General features: G+C 42.1%; 2 protein-coding genes across 2 annotated transcripts; both read right to left on the reverse strand.

Moving 5' to 3' along the window:
• Positions 1–554: 554 nt before the first annotated feature.
• LOC148347895 (uncharacterized) lies at positions 555–4,643 on the reverse strand. Its single transcript, XM_088323892.1, has 3 exons — positions 4,430–4,643; positions 2,928–3,027; positions 555–1,594 (listed from the first exon to the last, which is right to left on the reverse strand). The coding sequence occupies exons 1-3, from the start codon at positions 4,438–4,440 to the stop codon at positions 776–778; spliced, it is 930 nt and encodes a 309-aa protein (XP_088180018.1). The 5' UTR covers positions 4,441–4,643; the 3' UTR covers positions 555–775.
• A 13,396-nt stretch (positions 4,644–18,039) lies between these two features.
• On the reverse strand, positions 18,040–22,128 carry LOC148347896 (uncharacterized). The gene is made up of 3 exons (XM_088323890.1): positions 21,915–22,128; positions 20,413–20,512; positions 18,040–19,079 (listed from the first exon to the last, which is right to left on the reverse strand). Exons 1-3 carry the CDS (start codon positions 21,923–21,925, stop codon positions 18,261–18,263), a joined length of 930 nt encoding a protein of 309 aa, XP_088180016.1. The 5' UTR covers positions 21,926–22,128; the 3' UTR covers positions 18,040–18,260.
• Positions 22,129–22,398: the final 270 nt, after the last annotated feature.

Below are 22,398 nucleotides of genomic sequence, written 5' to 3' on the forward strand. Positions count from 1 at the left end.
AACGGATCGTTACCAACAGCTTTGTCCGAAATTGCAATATTTTTGTCATCACGGAGCCTTGGCTTCCCCGACGCCACAGTCCAACCAGCAGGACGCACGCTTCACCGGCACGACCGAGACGGAGACTCCGGTAAAAACGGGTGGGGGACTATGCGCTGCAATAACAGCCGAATCATTGATACACACTGCTCACTCGATATAGAGTTTCTGGCAGTATCGTGTAGATCCTTCTATCTACCGAGAGATCTAACTGTGGTCATTGTGGTTGCCGTTTACGTTCCACCGGATGCTAACGTTAGCATAGCGCTAAATCCCCAGCCCGCTGCTATCAATAAACAGCAGCTCGCACACCCCGACGGAGCTTTTATCATCGCCGGCGACTTTAATCGGGCATGCTTAAGGACTGTACTTCCCAAATTCATTCAATACGTGGACTGAGCAACCGGGGGAAAAAACACTGGACCGTGCGTACAGTAAGATCAAACATCTAGTTGGATCCAGACATCTCTGTCTGTCCCTCACCCCCTCATACACCCCCCTCCGGAGGAAAACAAAGCATGCAACAAGGACAGTACAAACGTTTTCTTTGTTCTCTTTATCCTCACTGTAAAACGTGGACCTGGAGTGCCACGTCCAATTTCGTTGTCACAATATATTCAACCCATGTTGTAACAATGACAATAAAGTTAGATTCTATTCTATTCTAATCACGACCACCGATTTCAGCAATTTCCAGACGTCAACTTTTCCACTTCCACCCGTGCCGGCGAGAAACTCAAATTTTCATTACCTGTGCAAGTGTCTTCCGTTGCGTGGAGCTGGAACCCGAAGACGGTTTCTCGCTGCGCCTGGGAAGCGACGTCAAATGCGACCGTTTCAAGAAAGGCAAGAGCGATTTTGCGGGCGCTTGAGACGGAAGCGTTTTTGAAGGGCAGACGTCCGATGTCGCGACAGCCGTCACCCGGGCTTCTGGTTCGGAACAGAGGTTTGGCTGTTCCTCAGGTCCCGGCAATTTGCCGTCTGTCCTGGCACAGAAATCCACCGTTTTGCAGCGGGGCAGGGGTGTGGAAGCGATAAAAGGTCTTTGCTCCACGGTGGGGTCAAAGATAAACGTTTCAGCCGGGTCGTAGGTCCTCGATAGCCAAGGAGGACTCGCCTCGAAGGTGTTGTGCCGACTCCCGGACAAACCGGTCTCCGATAGAGTGACGGCGATGTTTGGCGCCGGTTCGGCGTCAAAAGTGTTGCAGTGACGGGAGACCAGGCTCGATTCTGCCGACCGGACGTCTGTGGTGCGATTGGCTTTAGACTCTGGATCTTGTTCCGGAAGTCCACTCAACAAGGAGACACTTTTATCATCGGAGATGGGCTTCTCTTCTGGTTTTGGAGGGACGCTCTCTAGAGATTCAGGTAAAACGGGCTCCGAATTCGGGTTCTCGGACTCCGCAATGCGTTCGGGACGACACTGAACGGTGCCTTTTGTGTCCCAGGTGTCAAGTGCCAGCAGATCAGAATTCGTTATGTCCATCGTGAAGTTCATTAGGTTCTGCGATGAACAATCTAAAGAGTCATCGGTAAAGTCCGGTATGGTCTCCGTCTGCAATGAGAAAGGAGAAAAATATGCATTCAAGTTGGAACATTGGTCAATGTTCCCTGTCATTTTCCCCGAGTCTGAGCGTTGACACAAAGTCGGTGAGCAACGCTTGAAACAATAGTGAGCAACAGCAATCCCAAGTGTGGCAAATAAATCATGATCAAACATGTCCAAAGCTTGACATCGTGTTACATTTTGCTGAGTTTTCGGCAATGCAAAATTATTTTTCACTTTTGAATGAATTGACTACAAACGTCATTTGTTTTTACAATTATTTCTCAAGATTTCCATTTCTTTTATTCCTGGTATCTTTTGTCGCATAATATTAACATTTTGGGGTTCTTATTGAGTCGGTTGCACGATACACAACAGTATTTAATTACTTTTATTAGTGGAAGTACAATGTTGGCAACAAGATTAACTTGATATCATTGGAAATTATTTGAATGCAACACAAACTTTTTCCTCTATTTCCCTGTTTTTTCTTTTTTTTAAATTCCTTTTTAAAATAAATCTCATTGTGTTTATTTTTTCCGAGCTGTTACTTTTTTCTTGCTTTTTTGTTCTCTATTACCTTTTTTCCCTTTATTTGCTTCTGGCTTTTTTTCCTGCTCTTTTTTTCCTCCTCATTTTGTTTCTTTTTTTCTCAGCTTTTCACTACTTTTTCATTTTGGTATTTTTTTCCATTTTGTTCTATTTCCCCCCTTCCTTTAAGTCATTTTGTGCAGAATTTTACATCCTATTTGCTCGTGTAGGGAATAAAGAAGCAAAAACAACCCGAAGAGCCGTTTGGGACCCGAAAGAGCCGGTCCTTTTTAGTGAGCCAAGCCGAAGAAGCCGGCTCTCAAAAAACTCTACTGACGTTACTCAACTTCAACCTTGACTTCAAAATACTGTATTTGAAATGAAATGATCTGCATTTCTATTGCGCTTTTCAAGTCAATGACTTCCTAAAGCGCTTTACAATGTGTTCCACATTTCCCAATAGCGGCCTTGCAGCCATGTAAGGCGCTAACCTGCTTATTGGAGGTATTAGGGGTTCAGTGTCTTACCCAAGGACACCTCGACATGTAACACGGACGAGCCGGGATTCGAACTGGGATCCCTTGATCCCAAGACGAGCGCTCTACCTCCTGAGCTACTGCCGCCCAGCGTCAGGGGAACCCGTGTATTTTGACCTTCGTGCACTGTCACTTTGACTGAATTGGCTTCTTAATGAGCAATTTGGAACCCTGATTTTTGTGAGCTGGCTAGATTTTCTTGTGCGCGGAAAAGCTCTGGGTAGTGCGCAATTGCGCACACACGCAGAGGAACATTGGCTGGGGTTTGCATTTACCTCAATCGCACGGAAGGATGGACTGATGGGCAGATCGAGAAGTGTGATCTCCGGGAAAAGTTTCTCGTCCATCCTCCTCCTCACTTGTGGCGGAACAATGCTGCAGGAAACGTTTCATACAAAATGACGAGTTGGAATTCAAAATCTGTTCAAATGATATGAGCTACTTTCAAGTTAACCAGCGTTTTGTTTCAGGGCACACTACATTGTCCTTAGACTTTGTATAGAGCAGTGTTTTTTGACACGAGGCAGACTTATTTTCATGAAAAAAAAAATTGGAGGCACACCGTCCGTTTCAGTTGTTTTCAAGTTTAACTATATTTTATGCGTTTTTCTCACGATGAGGTTTTTAAGGTTTTCCTTTCCCTTTAAGGATTTTATATTTGATTTATTTGACTATAAGGGATTTTTTTACAATCAAATACAAATTACATTTAAATACAAATACAGGGGGATTACCAGATGTGTGGTCCCTTCTCAAGGTTTCTTCATTTTCCTCATGTTGAGGTTTTTGAGTTTTTCCTTGCCCTCATGTTGGTTCCAGATCCGGGAATGGTGTCATCATAGTCTGAAATAATAGTCTGTGCAATAACCTGTGCAGCCCTTTGAGACTCTTTGTGATTAAGGGCGTCACAAATAAAAATGACTTGACAAAAGATATTAATTGGCTGAGCTGTGGGGCGAGGTCATTGTAGCCTAGACAAGAATGATGTTTACAGAAAAACAGCAAGAACGGGGACAAGGGCTGACGCCTGTGACGCGGGAAAGGAGACATTGTTTGGCTGATAAGCTTTCTTGTTGTGAGTTTTTTAGACGTGGCGGCGCCTTTTGGCGAGGAGGTGGTGAAGCTGGCACCTGACCCGCCCCATGGGGGAGGAGCCAATGCCCCAGCGTGTGGAAAAGACGGAAGACAGAAGAAGAGAGACGAGAGATCGTGAGAGGGAGGCTCACCGAAGACTAATTCGACAATAATTCGGCTAATTTGATGGAATTCATTTAAATACTTTAAAAAAATAAATCTGCCTCCATGTGAAAATGTCGGCTATTCCTGTTCATTTTTCCATAAAGAAACGGGCATGCATTGTTAGGAGAATGAAGTTTGTGTTTGGTTAATGGAGTCAGATAACGAATTTGAACAGTTTGGTAAACACTAAATTTTTAATAGTTTAATTCCTAACAATAGTCATTACTGAGAAAATTAGTTCACAAAGGTAGGTTGCTCCAAACATGCACAAAATTCTAGCAGCCAGGCCTGTTCATTTGGGGTACCCTGAGGCGTGTTCAGGAGAGTGATCAGACATGTAGTCTCTTGATAATCGCTTGCCGCGCACTGCTGAACGTTTTGTAATCGCTCGCTGTGATTGCCTTACTGATCCAAAATGGCCGACGACAGTACAATGGATTTCGTTCTACAGCTTGCTTTGAGCGAGTTGGCTGATATGAGCGACAGTTCGCATATTGACACAGTTAAGGTTATCCTAAACGCAGTGGAAGGGTCATACCTGTCTTGCATTGTTCACAAACATTACCAGGCAATGTAAGACGATATATTACATCGCCAACAGCACTCGTCAGGGTGAGATCCTCCATCTTCTGCACTGTCGACGCCATGTTGGAAATCAAAGTAAGCGGTCTTTCTCCCGTGATTACTCGGGCACGCGAGCGCTCAATAATCACTGGCCGTTCAGAAGCTAGCGATAGCTCGCGATAGCAATCGCTCACTCTCCTGAACACGCCTCTGGTAGTAGATACTGATCACTCTGCCCCCTAGTGGACAATCTGTGAATTGCATCCTGTTACAAATGTGAATTCCATGTCGTTGGAGCATTTTTTTCAACTTTTGAATTATCCTGTAGGCCCGATTAAACCTCCTTGTGGGCCGTATGTTCGACACCCCTATTTTAGACGAAACAAAGTGTGTCCGGTTCCGAAACCCAGAACTTGACATTTAACGGCAAACATTTCCTTTTGAAGTGTTCGTTCGATTTACGACCTAAATCAAGATCCAATAAAATCATCAACAATGACACCAATTATTTTATAGGATGGCAAATAAATAAAAAATACAAATGACTTTATGGAGGACAAACGCTTACCAGAAACACCGCTTGATTTCAAAATACTGAAACACTCTTTCAAACAATTATAAAAGTGTACGTCTTCTTTGTGTATTTTTAAACACGGAAGCTGCCTACAGCGTCGCTATTTGCCTCAGCGGAGAAATGAGTGTACTGCAAATATCATATACAACGCTTGGGCCAATACAATGACTGAACCATCAAATGCAAACGTGTTGACATTAAAGGGACAGTTCCTCCGAATGGTACAAAATAATTAATTCTCTGGCACCATGCTACTACGGGGTACTCATTTGACAATGGTTTCGTTCGCATTTTACAATACAGTGCCATCTAGTGGTCAAATAGGACAATGTACCTTTAACAAGTGGGTGGCTTAGCTCAATTCAGTCCTGAGCTACGGCAGCCCAAGAGTGCCACAATTCAATTCAAATTCAAACGAAATTTCCATTCAAAAAAGGTGTCATTTTTAAATAGCCTTTATAATATTTTAAATGATTTTTAGTTTTTACTTTTAGGAGCCGTTTACTTTTTTATAATCATGTCATTTGAAAAAAAAAACATTGAAATAAAAACGGACTTTGCACAGTTGCATCAAATCAATTTAGATCATCCTAAAAAGTATACTGCGCTCAAATTTAAAAAACATGTAGAATTTATTGATGATATCTTCGTTTTAACAACTGAATTATGGCTTCCATATTGCGCTCTGACTGAATATCTAAATTTTAAAACAAAGATGTTTTGATTTAAAATTAAGAATCATAGTACCGTATTTTCCAGACAATTGTGTGTACCTTGTTAGGAAATAAACTATTAAAATGTATCGTTTACCAAATTGTTCAAATTAGTTATCGGACTCCATTAACCAAACATAGCCTTCATTCACCTAACAATGCATGCTCGTTTCTTTTTGTGAAAAATCGGACAAGCGACCAGCATTTGTTGAGGACCTGGGAAAAAAATGATGGCGCCCAACTGGCCCCGCCCATGTGGCGCCAGCTGGTGTAACAGAGTTGAAATTTGATTGTTTTGAATGTTTTTTTGAATTCTCACAAAATCTGTGTTTTTGTTGTATTACTGTTAATATTCCGGTACCTCATTCAGTTGTTAAGTCATGGGCGTCTGCGACTGTTTTTTTTCGTTTGGCACTTTATGGGCTTCAGCGCTTGCCGTAGCTTAAGTGATTTTTGTAAGCGTTGAAGGTAAGCTGTGCCCAATATCAGTTGGATAAAAAAAATGCATATTTTGCTGGACATTTGAGCTGCTTTCGAAATTATTTTTGTATATGAAGATATATAAGTTGTTCTAAATGATGTGTATTAAAAAAGCACTAAATAAGAAGTTAATACAGCTTGAAATGAAAATGCAACATGTTTTGTTGCAAACACGCCACGAGGTGCGGCCTGTTGAGTGATGACCCGTTCTTTTGTATCTTCAATGTTTTAGATAATTGCAGTCGAGAACAGAGACCCCTGACTTTTGTATTGTTTTATTTACTGAATGCAGGTACGTGGGAAAGTTATGTTCATTGTTATTATCGAAGTTTCATTATTAATGTGCTCGCATGTTGTCTGCTTGCCGTTGCTGAAGTGATTTTTGTAAGCGTTGAAGATAATTGCAGTCGAGAACAGAGACCCCTGACTTTTGTATTGTTTTATTTACTGAATGCAGGCAATAAACCAGAGATTGTGAAACCTTGGGTCGTGCATGAACGATGGTCGCTACACTAGCATGTTGACAGATTGGCTCCCTGTCAGTATTTAAACTCTGTCCCGTCAGTCCCCTTTTGTCGGTCTGTCTGCGAATCTCTGTTTTACACGGCAAGCCCTATTATCGCCTGTTTCATTGCTTTTGTTTTACTCATCCCATCTTTGATGGAAGAATATTTTTGGAGGGAAAACATTCAAGGAGAAGTGTAAGTAATACTCGTTAATCAACCCATTTTGAAAGGTTTTATGATCGTTTCGCCCGTTAGGCTATTTGTAGTGGGAACCGATATCAATCCATCAATTATCTACACCGCTTATCCTCAGTAGGGTCACGGGGGTACTGGAGCCCATCCAAGCTATCTTCAGGCAGTGGGCAGGGACAAGCGACCGGCATTTCCACACGGGGGCAGATTTATTTTCTTTAATAATTTGACTTGAGTGAACTCCATCGAATTAGCCAAATTAGTGTCCCTCTCGTTCTCCCTCGATCTTCTCTGATCTTCCCACGTCTTTTCACAAGCTGGCGTGCTGGCTCCTCCCATGGGCGTGCCGACTCCTCCCATGGGTGCGCCAGGTGCCAGCTTCACCACCTCCTCGTCGAAGGGCGTCGTGATGTTTGTCCTTTTGCGTCTGGCCTTCTCCCGTCAGCACTCACAGGAATTCTGTTATCAAAGTAAGTCTGATGCATTCCAGACAGCCTACCCTTCTAATGTACCTTGAAGAAAAACAGTCGGTGAATCTCTACTGCATCAAACTGAGTACATGCACTTACTTTAAAGGATATTATAAAATATATTACATAGTCAAATGTACAAAATCCTTCAACCCGAAACCTCCAAATCTACCTGATATTCAAATGTGTGCCTTAAAAGGACAGTGTGTAATATTTAGTGCCTCCTAATTGTACAAAACATCAATCATAGGTCTAGAAACAGTTCTTTTTTTTATAGTGGAATCCCTAAAAGTCGCTGCCATGTTTGTCTGGCATCTTGCTGCCTCGCTGTGCTCATTTGGGAGCGTTTTTCATTCGCGTTAGACAAAACAGTGCCATCAAGTGGTCAAATGTTACTCACCGTGCTTGTTTTGGTGGCATGGGATTTGGTTCCTGCGAGTTGACTCTTGATGACAGAAAAGACAAAAATCTGTTGCTTTCGTAAAGTTTATTAGAAAATGTCCACAAAATCATCGATTCATACTTCACACAATCCATCATATTCTATGCGGATATTCACCCCAAATAAATCTACATCTCAGTTTTTGTTGGGTCTCCTCAATTTGGTCTTCAGCTCAGACATAAATGGATTTGAAAATCTAAAAAAAAAAAAAAAAAAAAAAACACAAAATGGAACAATTAAATGTTTTCCTTTGAAAGTTACACTCGATAAAAAAACATTTTTAAAGAGCCATGAGGCTCTTGAACATTTGTTTTTTTATTAGTCGACTAAATGTGCGTTCGGGGCGGCGTTATCTCAGGATTTAGAGCGCTCGTCTTGGGATCAAGAAGTCGCAGGTTTGATTACCGGATTATCAAAGTGTCTTTGGGCAAGACACTGAATCCCTAATACCCCCAATAAGCAGGTAGGCGCCTTGCATAGCTGACTCCCTATTGGTGTGTAAGTGTGAAGCACATTGTAAAGTGCTTTAAATAAATAAAATAAATAGTCTGCATTTCTATAGCACTTTTCGAGTCAATGAAGACCTCCCAAAGCGCTTTACAATGTGCTTCACACTTACCCATTCACACACAGACACCAACAGGGAGTCAAGTGCTATTAAAATTTAAAGATGGCGAAAAAGTCAAAAGAACATACATCAATTTCATATTTTTAGCATTGAATTTGATTCAATTTAATGCAAAAACATAACAGATGACATCAAAACCAGATACATTTTTATCTTATTAATTCATGTTTATGATGTGAATATTACATTGACCCCCAGAAAATTAAAGAACATGAAAAAATGTATATCATTAATGCAGCATCTATTAATGCAAAAAAATAACATGAAAACATTAAATTATTTTGGTCATGATTTTTTGGGGATCAAATCTGTAGAATAGAATATACCTTTATTGTCATCGTTACAAAATGGGTTAACATATTGTGACAACGAAATTGGGCATGACACTCCAGTATCACACATTCACAGTGAGGTAAAAAACCCAAGAAGATAAAGGAACAGAGAAGATAAGGTTATGAAACAAGGAGGATAAGATGATAGTTATAATTTATCCAAATTTACACAAGAAATGTCAGCATGTATGTACAGGAATAACATACTGAATACAGTGTTGCATATGCAGATAATGTAGTTTTAAAAATGTAGTGAGGTACATGACATTATGTAAAGTTCCAAAACAAATGCAAATTAAGACATAACTGGCACAAATTACAACATATGACTATATTAAATTATATATCCATCCATCCTCAGGTCTTCATTGAATTGAAAAGTGCTATAGAAATGCAGACCATTTAAGAAAAGGTAGCTTGAAAAACGTATCAGTATAAAGACTGTAGATTCGTTTTTAGAAATGTATATATTAAATCGGTTTATAGTAGCATGGTATGATTACAAAAGCAATCCCATCAGCTAGATTGGCATGAATACGTGATACTGACTACTTTGACATAACTGCCGTCAAAGTCTTGTTCCACGGACAGACAGACCATTTCTTCCTCATGCCATGAGGCTCTTTAACTCCACCCGGAGGAGTAAAAGCCCACATTAAACCCCACCCCATCATTTGCATGACCCTATTTCTATGACAGTGTGTATTTTATGTAGCACTATTTAAATACTCTATATCAACACGTTATATTGGGTATTTCTATATTCTATTTCTTTTATTTTAATATTATTTTATTTTCAACACAAGGATTCTAACGTATATCGGTTTAGCCGCGAACGCTAGCTAGCATATTGCTAAGCTAATGCTAAGTCGGCTTCCATGAGCAGGCCTCACAAGAGGAAAGCCAACGAGTACCGTCCGGTAAAACACACAAAATGACCACAAACGCACCTAAATCCTTGCGAAATATGCTCCTTGTTGATTCTGTCTCGTGTGAGCGGTTATAAAATCCAGTTTTGCTGTTAAGCTGACAAGAGAAAACGTGCGACGTTTACTAGTGTGTGCACACGCGCCGGGAAAGGAAGTGACGTCACGGAAAAACCACATAGCACAGATGCGCGACAGCGGCCACCTTTGGCGAAACCCAGAAATACAGTTTTATTTTGAGAACAGGATTTTGAATATTTGAACTGAAGTTCTAACATGCATCGTTTTTAGGAGTACATTAAGTGTTATTGCACGACTTTTAACGAGCACTATGGTTATGACGCACTACTTTTTCAATTTAATCTTAGGCCAACTTCTATGCAATTTCGTTGTCACAGCATATCCCATGTTGTAACGATGACAAAAAAGGCATATTCTATTCTATTCTATGCAGTGCGGTGTAAATATATTTGCCTATGCATCCTGACAGTATTTCTCCTTATTTCTTTTTCAAGTCTTTTTTTATGCGTAATTGAACAAAATGCATACATACTTCCATACAAAAATGGCACTGTAACCTTACTTAACATTAAAACAAATTGTACAAGGGAACAAATACAGAGAAAAATTATGAAACATGCCAGGGGGAGTAAATATGATTTACAAATGGTTAGGAACTAAACATATTAAATGCATTGATTAACAAATTGTTCTAAGTAGTTATCTGACTCCATTAACCAAACATAACCTTCTTTCACCCAAGAATGCATGCTCGTTTCTTTTCGGGAAAATATGGGCAAGAGACTGACATTTCCACACGGGGGCAGATTTATTTTCTTAAAGTATTTACCTAAGTGAATTCCATCGAAGTATTGTCGAATTAGTCTTCGTCGAGCCTCCTTCTCACGATCTTCTCCCCCATCTCTCTCCTTCCGTCTCCCGTCTTTTCACAAGTCGGGGCGTCGGCCACCCCCCCATGGGCGGGCCAGGAACTCCCCACGTCGCCACCTCGTCTGACCGGTGACGGTCAAAATGTGCCTGAATACTCAAGTAACCGCGGGATTGAGACACATTTTAAGTGGCATATTTGTATTAATGAGACACAGGCTTTGGAATTTTTATTTCGAACATTTTAGAAAAAAAATCAGTGAAATAAAATGTGCTGAAGAATTTATTTTGTTTGGATGGCCGGTATGGCGATTTTGTTTGCAGTCTTCTGATATATGGTGTGGCTCTCTCCCCCCCAAAAAAATTTACTTTGATTTATGGCTTTTTGCGTCAAAAGGGTTCCCGCCCCTGCCCCTGGGAAAACAGTTGGGATCTTCCAGGGAATATTCCAGATAGAAGTCAGTGAACATTTCTTGGATTCTCATTTTCCGAGATTCACTCGTTTGGCCTGTTGGAATTCAACTATCAAAATGTACCGGTTACCAAATTGTTTGAATTAGTTATCTTACTCCATTAACCAAATACGACCTACATTCCTCCAACAATTATGCGCGCTCGTTTCTTGAGAAATATGACCATGAAGGCCGACATTTCCACACGGGGGCGGATTTTATTATTTCAAACAGCAGAACTAAGTGTATACAGGAGACCGCTGAAGTCATGTAGGAGTGTGCAGGAAGCCTCTTTCCGTTATTGGCTTTCTCTTATTGGCTCACGTCTCCTCGCATTATGGCGTGCCGGCTCCTCCCATGGGCGTGCCAATCAGTTGTTTGCGCGCCTTGAGGTATGGCTCTTCCACGACAGCGCCTGTCGCTCTGCGTCAGCAAATCCATGAGTCCCGTTATCGAAATTCCTAGACAAAATATGATGCATTTCGAACAGCCTGCTCTGACCTGTTTTTGTACACTGAACCAAAGCAGTCAGTGAATATCTTCATTGCATTAAACTGAATATGTGTAACTTGTAGTCAATCGTATAAAATCCTTTATAGTCAAATGTATAAAATCCTTTAGGCCCGACCTCACCTAAACCTTAGCTCTGGCGCCCCCAAGTGAATGAAGTTTGAGACCCCTGGTCGACACTATCCTGTCCAAACGCAAATATTATTATTGAAATAATCATGGTAGTGTAGCATTTATTCTCAACAGTATTATAGAGAGCCTCCTAATGGTACAAAAATCCAAATTTGAATGATTGGCAAAAATACATAAACTATCTTCCCAATGATGTGGTGAAATTTGCATTACTTTTACATAGCAGAATCTGAGTAGTCACACCCCCACGTTTGTCTGGGATCTTGCTGCTACGCTGTGTTCATTTGCTTTTCCATGACTTAGACAATACAGTGCCATTTAATGGACAAATATGACACACCACAGGAAATTCTAGCTCTTCTAACCAACCCATGCCTATATAACACGTTTGTCCTGGAGTGCTGCATCTCATATTGTAAATAATGTCCTGGACATTGTAATCACAAGACAATGCTAATTCTCTTCAGAGATTTGGGTAATATATTCAAATAGGCGATCACTGAAATGAATACATTTTTATTTCTTTTACAAACTACAGAACATTTACAGGGAAATCAGTCCAATGGTTTTTGCAGTATTTTTTCTTTCAGCCGTTGGTTCTCTGGAACAAGATGTATAAAATACACCGATGCGTTTTTCTTCACTTTTGAAATGGATCGCAAAGACGGACGTACCTTCTTTCAGTCTCTGGTTTTCTGCAATTTGATGTTGAAGCTGTTGTTCCATTGATGCGCATTTAGTGCAAGCTGCAAAAAAAGGGATTGATATAAATTTCCTGAAGATTATCCACTTGAAATATTCCCAGTCTTTAGTGTTTAAAGGCACAGTGTGTCTCCAACTTCCATCCAGTTAAAAAAAAAAAAAAAAGTTGAACACTAGACAAAATATGTGAACCGTCATACCCATGTTCATTTTCAGGAAAACAATTATAGGTCAAAAAATTTCTGGCGCCATGCATGTCCGGTATCCCCCCCGCGCATCAATGGCCCTTGCTTCTACAAGACAACACAGTGCCATCTAGTGGTCGAATATTACACATTGGGGCTTTAAATATGACCTTACTGACTTAGATGTGACACATTAATGTACTTATTACACATTTATTTTCATTCACTACATTTGTCTTTTCAGTACTGAAGTTACATACTATTTTATACACCAACTGGAAGGGTTTAGACAAGACACGTGAAGTGTCTTCGGAGTCAGATTTCAGGCTAATACATGTTAAAACCTTACAGTACCAACACACAACTGCCTTTAGAAGTCAGAACCAAGCACTCGTCTGACTTACCTGAGCCTTTTTCCACTTGACGGAGATTCACTTGTGGCTTGAGGCCTCCAAGCTTGGCCACGCCATTATCTGCGGCACCTGAAGGTAACATGGAACATAATACAAACTTGTGAGATGGAAATGGGTCCCTTATAGTTTGATCCATTCAAAAACACTGTTTAAAGGGCTCATCAATTTGATGCAAGGCCAAATTCAAGCACTTTTAAAAGGAGTTTCAAAGCCAATTTGGCCACTTCTCCGGTACCATTCTAAAAGAATAATACATTACTATATAGTTATGAAGAATAAAAGATCAATTGTCATTATCATTACTATTATTAATCACACCGGAACTAAAAATGTACTTAAGGTTGGTGGTGATAGCCAAGGAAGCCGATTCTTCTTGAAATTAAAGGAGCTGTACAGAATTTAGAACTTTGTTGCTCTATGCTGCCATCTCCTGGCTTGCGTCATCATTGAAGGCCCAGTCACCTCATGATGCGTTTGCATTTCTTAGACGCGCTCAAATAAACTGGTGTCACGGAAGTCAGAATGTCAGATTTGTTAAACAACATGGCAACCTATTCGCGCATTTACAAGCACTTCACCCAAATTCAAGCACTGTAACCCTAGAAAACACAACATTCAATTTCAAGCATTTAAGGATTTCAAGCAGCTGTACGAACATATTAGGTTCCAAGACAGGGGGCTCAGGGGAGAGCTGGTGAGTGACTGCAAGCTCTTCCCGCCGGTTTGTTTTTTCCTTTACATTCGCTCGTGTAGCATGAAAGTGGTGAAAGTAAGAATTGGCCTGCTCCTCGTCCAAACACCAACCACCCCCAAAATGTTTTTTTTTCGAGCGATTCAAAGAAAAGCACGCACATCATGAATGAGGGTGCAATCGTGACTTCAAGCCAGTAGATGGTGGCGGAGAGTAAGAAATTCTGCCTAACTCCTCTAAGCGACGCACCATTTTTAAGAGAAGCCTAGTCGGGGAGCAAAGTAGGGAAAATTTCTTTTTTCACCTGTGTCACACGGAAGGATACGGTCAACAATATTGAGATTCGAAGTCACATTCATTTGCGACAAGTAGTCTCAAAAGCCTATACACACTACAGCAGGGTTGTCAAAGTCATTTGAACTCGGGGGCCACACGATAGAACAAACATTCTGTCGGGGGCCGGACGAGGAGATTCAAGAGAAAGAAAAAGAGAGACAAAGAAATAAGAGAAAGAGGGAGGGAAAAGGAGAGAGGGCAGGAAAAAGAAAGAGAGAGAGAGATAAAAAGTCGTGAAAGGGGGAAAAGAAAGGGAGAGGAAGAAATCCAAAGAGAAATAGAAAGACAGAAGGAGAGAAAAGAAGGGTAGGAATGGAGAAAGAGAAAACAGAGAAAAGGAAAAAAAGGAAGTTAGAGCAGAATAAGGTTAAAAGACACAAAGAGAAAGAGACAAAGAGCAACAAAGGAAGAGAAAAAGAGAGACACAGAGAGTGAAAGAGACAGAGCGTGGGAGAAAAGGGGTGAAGTCAAATTGTCAAGTCAAGTCAAGTCAATTTATATAGCCCTTAATCACAAAAATGTCTCAAAGGACTGCACAGGATTACAGTTACAAAATGACACAATGACCTGATCTTAAACCAGCATGCGGGCAAGGAACAACTCAAAAACCTCAGTGTGAGGAGAAAAGAGAAACCTTGAGAAAGGACCTCACATGTGGTAATCCCCCTTCCAGGATTGACCAGGGTGAATTACAATTAGCATTACTGTACACATAATAGTAAACATAAGGTAAGATAATGAAAATGTCCGGAAAGTGCATGACATCAACGACGCCCCCAGCCTGCAAACCGGTCCAGAAAGTCTATGACGGCCACGACGCTGCCTCCCGTCTCTGCCAGCCGGTAAATGCAGGGGTTGACATGCTGCAGGTCAGACGCCGGTCCGCTGACCCATCCCAAATCATCCTTCTCCTTCGTATCAGCCAGGCAGGCGTCGGAAAGAGACAGGACAAAACAGAATATGAGGTGGGCATCAATCATAAGCTCATAAAAAGAGAGATTGAGAGAAATACAAGTAGAGTGTCTTTGTTCGAGGCACCTGGCTTTGGCAACATCAAGTTGCCATTTTTCAACCTGCAACCTGCAGCTTGTTTTTCTCTTGCGCTTCTCTGAGTGTTGTCTCGCGGGCTGGATTCAATCCCATAGCGGGCCTAATCTGGCCCGCGGGCCGCCTGTGCACCACAGACTATCAACTGCAACCATCCCCTGATCTAAAACCTACACGATGGCAAGGAAAAACTCAAAAACCTCAGCTTGAGGAAATGAAGAAACCTCGAGAAGGGGCCGCACATGAGCTAATCCCATTTCCAAGTTTGAGAAAAATGACAACGTCATATTGATGTCCTATTTCCCATTTTTACCAGTCTTGCTCTTCTTTGCTTCCAACTTTGCATCCCTGCTCAAGTCACGCTTCCTTGACTGGGGAATGTGGACTGAAGCAGTGGCCGCTAAGGAGAAAAAAATGAAAGAGGACATCCATAAAACCAAGTTTAATCTTGAGTCATTACCTTTATTACCTGCAACGGAAGCCCGACCTGATCTCGGTCCACCGAACGGGGGCTTCTCCACCCCCGTCTTCGGCCTGGTGGCTGGTGTCGCGGAAAACGGGGAAATGACACCGGCGCAACAAAGCATCAATCGCAAGAATTCAACGTCTTACCCGATGTTGTCGGATGCAGACTAGCTGCACTGGACAATGCTGTCGTCTAAAAAGACCCAAAAAACAGAAACGAAAAGACGAAAAGTCATTGTTGATCCCCAAAACGGCCGCACCGTTTACACCGTTTAAATTTGCTAGCAGTGAACGAGATTTTAGCTCGTATCGCATTTTACGGGCTATAAGGCGTAACTATAAAACCCCAAATTTCCCGGAAATTTAAAACGGTGCCTTATATACGCACACTGACAAATACAGTGGCTAAAATTGGAAACGCATCGCTACAATGAAACGTACTGCGTACGGTAACCGTTTTACCTTTGGGAAACATAGTTTAGGAGTGTCCTATAGTGGTTAATTGTCGCTAAAAGGGAAACAAAAGAAGCACAACCACTTAGACCAGTGTTTTTCAACCAGTGTGCCGCTGGAATTTGCCCAATTTTATCTTTACAAAAAAATCCGGCCATTATTCAGTATTTTTGCCATCTTCAGACAAGGAACTGCAATAGGTTAAAGTAGGCTTAACCGCATTTGCTCAAAGTGTGTATTTCTAATCAGTTGATGCTCCTATTGGCATTCTCTTAGACTTCCAGTCTTTGTTTAAAGGTGTCAGTGCTTTTCCATGGGGTTGGTCGTTTGTCTTTGTCTCAACATACCAGTACTTTTCCGTGTCTTGCATTTTCAATAAAACACAGAGGCAGACGGGGGGAGGGGGGCTAGAGTGAGTGAGTGTGGACGAGTCAGTTGCTTGTCTTCTCTGCTATTCTCCCCGCTGCAGCTGGTTAAAAACATAACAAGTCCTTGCCTAATTTTTTTTCGACCGTTAGCCAATTTATAGCTCTCCCACACGTCAGTGGTCTGCTTCTTAGACCGCAAAAATAGTCATCCAGATCAGTAGGTGGCAGTAGATTTTTATATACCAATTGACCGCTCATGAGGTAGCACACTCCATTTAAAAACTTAATTTGTTAAACAAAGCGGTTGAAGATAGCGCTGTAAAAAATTAAAACAAAGCACATCATTCTTTTTTTATTTTAAGTAGTATTTTCTTCTTTTTATATACTAATGTTGTGGAATGTGGATAACAACTCATGATCAGTATGTAGGCATCTGGTGGAGGTCGTGGGATGACGTTGTTGCAAGAGGTCACAAGCTGATTGAGGGAGCCGGGGCGGACGACCTTCACGAGATATCTTAACTTTGAGATCACTGAAAAGCCAATGTTGAACATCTAGAACTTTGAATGTGTCCCGAATGCAATAAAGCGCGTTCCCTTTTTGCCACATCTCCTCTCTGCGTATTTTTTGGATCGACGCCCAACGACGATCGCTCCAAAACTAATGATCTGCATATGAGGTAGTACAGTGAAATATTTGACATCGCTTCATTTTCAAACATTGTGTGAGAGTAGCAAACATATTGCAATGACTTGAATGTACTCTTGTTTTAATTGTTAGCACATCTTAGCTTAGAATGGATCTGTATAGTTAAGCAAGCTGACGGGACTTCTTGATACTTTTTAGGTTTATGACGACTTTATAAGGGTCACGGTTGAGACTTCTCAAGGTTTCTTAATTCCTCATGTTGAGGTTTTGAGAGTTTCCTCGCCTGCGTGTCGGTTTCAGTACAGGGGATGGTGTCATTGAGGCCCGTGCGGTCCTTTGAGACATTTCCGGATGAAGGGCGTCACAAAAAAATGGGAATTGACTCGAAAAACGTGACAAAAGAAATATTGGGAGGGTGCATCTTGTAGTCCAATGCGAATTATAGTGTGGAAATTACGGTACATTGTTTGTAGCCTTAACGGATCGTTACCAACAGCTTTGTCCGAAATTGCAATATTTTTGTCATCACGGAGCCTTGGCTTCCCCGACGCCACAGTCCAACCAGCAGGACGCACGCTTCACCGGCACGACCGAGACGGAGACTCCGGTAAAAACGGGTGGGGGACTATGCGCTGCAATAACAGCCGAATCATTGATACACACTGCTCACTCGATATAGAGTTTCTGGCAGTATCGTGTAGATCCTTCTATCTACCGAGAGATCTAACTGTGGTCATTGTGGTTGCCGTTTACGTTCCACCGGATGCTAACGTTAGCATAGCGCTAAATCCCCAGCCCGCTGCTATCAATAAACAGCAGCTCGCACACCCCGACGGAGCTTTTATCATCGCCGGCGACTTTAATCGGGCATGCTTAAGGACTGTACTTCCCAAATTCATTCAATACGTGGACTGAGCAACCGGGGGAAAAAACACTGGACCGTGCGTACAGTAAGATCAAACATCTAGTTGGATCCAGACATCTCTGTCTGTCCCTCACCCCCTCATACACCCCCCTCCGGAGGAAAACAAAGCATGCAACAAGGACAGTACAAACGTTTTCTTTGTTCTCTTTATCCTCACTGTAAAACGTGGACCTGGAGTGCCACGTCCAATTTCGTTGTCACAATATATTCAACCCATGTTGTAACAATGACAATAAAGTTAGATTCTATTCTATTCTAATCACGACCACCGATTTCAGCAATTTCCAGACGTCAACTTTTCCACTTCCACCCGTGCCGGCGAGAAACTCAAATTTTCATTACCTGTGCAAGTGTCTTCCGTTGCGTGGAGCTGGAACCCGAAGACGGTTTCTCGCTGCGCCTGGGAAGCGACGTCAAATGCGACCGTTTCAAGAAAGGCAAGAGCGATTTTGCGGGCGCTTGAGACGGAAGCGTTTTTGAAGGGCAGACGTCCGATGTCGCGACAGCCGTCACCCGGGCTTCTGGTTCGGAACAGAGGTTTGGCTGTTCCTCAGGTCCCGGCAATTTGCCGTCTGTCCTGGCACAGAAATCCACCGTTTTGCAGCGGGGCAGGGGTGTGGAAGCGATAAAAGGTCTTTGCTCCACGGTGGGGTCAAAGATAAACGTTTCAGCCGGGTCGTAGGTCCTCGATAGCCAAGGAGGACTCGCCTCGAAGGTGTTGTGCCGACTCCCGGACAAACCGGTCTCCGATAGAGTGACGGCGATGTTTGGCGCCGGTTCGGCGTCAAAAGTGTTGCAGTGACGGGAGACCAGGCTCGATTCTGCCGACCGGACGTCTGTGGTGCGATTGGCTTTAGACTCTGGATCTTGTTCCGGAAGTCCACTCAACAAGGAGACACTTTTATCATCGGAGATGGGCTTCTCTTCTGGTTTTGGAGGGACGCTCTCTAGAGATTCAGGTAAAACGGGCTCCGAATTCGGGTTCTCGGACTCCGCAATGCGTTCGGGACGACACTGAACGGTGCCTTTTGTGTCCCAGGTGTCAAGTGCCAGCAGATCAGAATTCGTTATGTCCATCGTGAAGTTCATTAGGTTCTGCGATGAACAATCTAAAGAGTCATCGGTAAAGTCCGGTATGGTCTCCGTCTGCAATGAGAAAGGAGAAAAATATGCATTCAAGTTGGAACATTGGTCAATGTTCCCTGTCATTTTCCCCGAGTCTGAGCGTTGACACAAAGTCGGTGAGCAACGCTTGAAACAATAGTGAGCAACAGCAATCCCAAGTGTGGCAAATAAATCATGATCAAACATGTCCAAAGCTTGACATCGTGTTACATTTTGCTGAGTTTTCGGCAATGCAAAATTATTTTTCACTTTTGAATGAATTGACTACAAACGTCATTTGTTTTTACAATTATTTCTCAAGATTTCCATTTCTTTTATTCCTGGTATCTTTTGTCGCATAATATTAACATTTTGGGGTTCTTATTGAGTCGGTTGCACGATACACAACAGTATTTAATTACTTTTATTAGTGGAAGTACAATGTTGGCAACAAGATTAACTTGATATCATTGGAAATTATTTGAATGCAACACAAACTTTTTCCTCTATTTCCCTGTTTTTTCTTTTTTTTAAATTCCTTTTTAAAATAAATCTCATTGTGTTTATTTTTTCCGAGCTGTTACTTTTTTCTTGCTTTTTTGTTCTCTATTACCTTTTTTCCCTTTATTTGCTTCTGGCTTTTTTTCCTGCTCTTTTTTTCCTCCTCATTTTGTTTCTTTTTTTCTCAGCTTTTCACTACTTTTTCATTTTGGTATTTTTTTCCATTTTGTTCTATTTCCCCCCTTCCTTTAAGTCATTTTGTGCAGAATTTTACATCCTATTTGCTCGTGTAGGGAATAAAGAAGCAAAAACAACCCGAAGAGCCGTTTGGGACCCGAAAGAGCCGGTCCTTTTTAGTGAGCCAAGCCGAAGAAGCCGGCTCTCAAAAAACTCTACTGACGTTACTCAACTTCAACCTTGACTTCAAAATACTGTATTTGAAATGAAATGATCTGCATTTCTATTGCGCTTTTCAAGTCAATGACTTCCTAAAGCGCTTTACAATGTGTTCCACATTTCCCAATAGCGGCCTTGCAGCCATGTAAGGCGCTAACCTGCTTATTGGAGGTATTAGGGGTTCAGTGTCTTACCCAAGGACACCTCGACATGTAACACGGACGAGCCGGGATTCGAACTGGGATCCCTTGATCCCAAGACGAGCGCTCTACCTCCTGAGCTACTGCCGCCCAGCGTCAGGGGAACCCGTGTATTTTGACCTTCGTGCACTGTCACTTTGACTGAATTGGCTTCTTAATGAGCAATTTGGAACCCTGATTTTTGTGAGCTGGCTAGATTTTCTTGTGCGCGGAAAAGCTCTGGGTAGTGCGCAATTGCGCACACACGCAGAGGAACATTGGCTGGGGTTTGCATTTACCTCAATCGCACGGAAGGATGGACTGATGGGCAGATCGAGAAGTGTGATCTCCGGGAAAAGTTTCTCGTCCATCCTCCTCCTCACTTGTGGCGGAACAATGCTGCAGGAAACGTTTCATACAAAATGACGAGTTGGAATTCAAAATCTGTTCAAATGATATGAGCTACTTTCAAGTTAACCAGCGTTTTGTTTCAGGGCACACTACATTGTCCTTAGACTTTGTATAGAGCAGTGTTTTTTGACACGAGGCAGACTTATTTTCATGAAAAAAAAAATTGGAGGCACACCGTCCGTTTCAGTTGTTTTCAAGTTTAACTATATTTTATGCGTTTTTCTCACGATGAGGTTTTTAAGGTTTTCCTTTCCCTTTAAGGATTTTATATTTGATTTATTTGACTATAAGGGATTTTTTTACAATCAAATACAAATTACATTTAAATACAAATACAGGGGGATTACCAGATGTGTGGTCCCTTCTCAAGGTTTCTTCATTTTCCTCATGTTGAGGTTTTTGAGTTTTTCCTTGCCCTCATGTTGGTTCCAGATCCGGGAATGGTGTCATCATAGTCTGAAATAATAGTCTGTGCAATAACCTGTGCAGCCCTTTGAGACTCTTTGTGATTAAGGGCGTCACAAATAAAAATGACTTGACAAAAGATATTAATTGGCTGAGCTGTGGGGCGAGGTCATTGTAGCCTAGACAAGAATGATGTTTACAGAAAAACAGCAAGAACGGGGACAAGGGCTGACGCCTGTGACGCGGGAAAGGAGACATTGTTTGGCTGATAAGCTTTCTTGTTGTGAGTTTTTTAGACGTGGCGGCGCCTTTTGGCGAGGAGGTGGTGAAGCTGGCACCTGACCCGCCCCATGGGGGAGGAGCCAATGCCCCAGCGTGTGGAAAAGACGGAAGACAGAAGAAGAGAGACGAGAGATCGTGAGAGGGAGGCTCACCGAAGACTAATTCGACAATAATTCGGCTAATTTGATGGAATTCATTTAAATACTTTAAAAAAATAAATCTGCCTCCATGTGAAAATGTCGGCTATTCCTGTTCATTTTTCCATAAAGAAACGGGCATGCATTGTTAGGAGAATGAAGTTTGTGTTTGGTTAATGGAGTCAGATAACGAATTTGAACAGTTTGGTAAACACTAAATTTTTAATAGTTTAATTCCTAACAATAGTCATTACTGAGAAAATTAGTTCACAAAGGTAGGTTGCTCCAAACATGCACAAAATTCTAGCAGCCAGGCCTGTTCATTTGGGGTACCCTGAGGCGTGTTCAGGAGAGTGATCAGACATGTAGTCTCTTGATAATCGCTTGCCGCGCACTGCTGAACGTTTTGTAATCGCTCGCTGTGATTGCCTTACTGATCCAAAATGGCCGACGACAGTACAATGGATTTCGTTCTACAGCTTGCTTTGAGCGAGTTGGCTGATATGAGCGACAGTTCGCATATTGACACAGTTAAGGTTATCCTAAACGCAGTGGAAGGGTCATACCTGTCTTGCATTGTTCACAAACATTACCAGGCAATGTAAGACGATATATTACATCGCCAACAGCACTCGTCAGGGTGAGATCCTCCATCTTCTGCACTGTCGACGCCATGTTGGAAATCAAAGTAAGCGGTCTTTCTCCCGTGATTACTCGGGCACGCGAGCGCTCAATAATCACTGGCCGTTCAGAAGCTAGCGATAGCTCGCGATAGCAATCGCTCACTCTCCTGAACACGCCTCTGGTAGTAGATACTGATCACTCTGCCCCCTAGTGGACAATCTGTGAATTGCATCCTGTTACAAATGTGAATTCCATGTCGTTGGAGCATTTTTTTCAACTTTTGAATTATCCTGTAGGCCCGATTAAACCTCCTTGTGGGCCGTATGTTCGACACCCCTATTTTAGACGAAACAAAGTGTGTCCGGTTCCGAAACCCAGAACTTGACATTTAACGGCAAACATTTCCTTTTGAAGTGTTCGTTCGAT

This window comes from Urocampus carinirostris, chromosome 19, assembly GCF_059441175.1.
Source record: "Urocampus carinirostris isolate Australia breed hairy pipefish chromosome 19, RoL_Ucar_1.0, whole genome shotgun sequence".
Lineage (NCBI taxonomy): Eukaryota > Metazoa > Chordata > Actinopteri > Syngnathiformes > Syngnathidae > Urocampus > Urocampus carinirostris.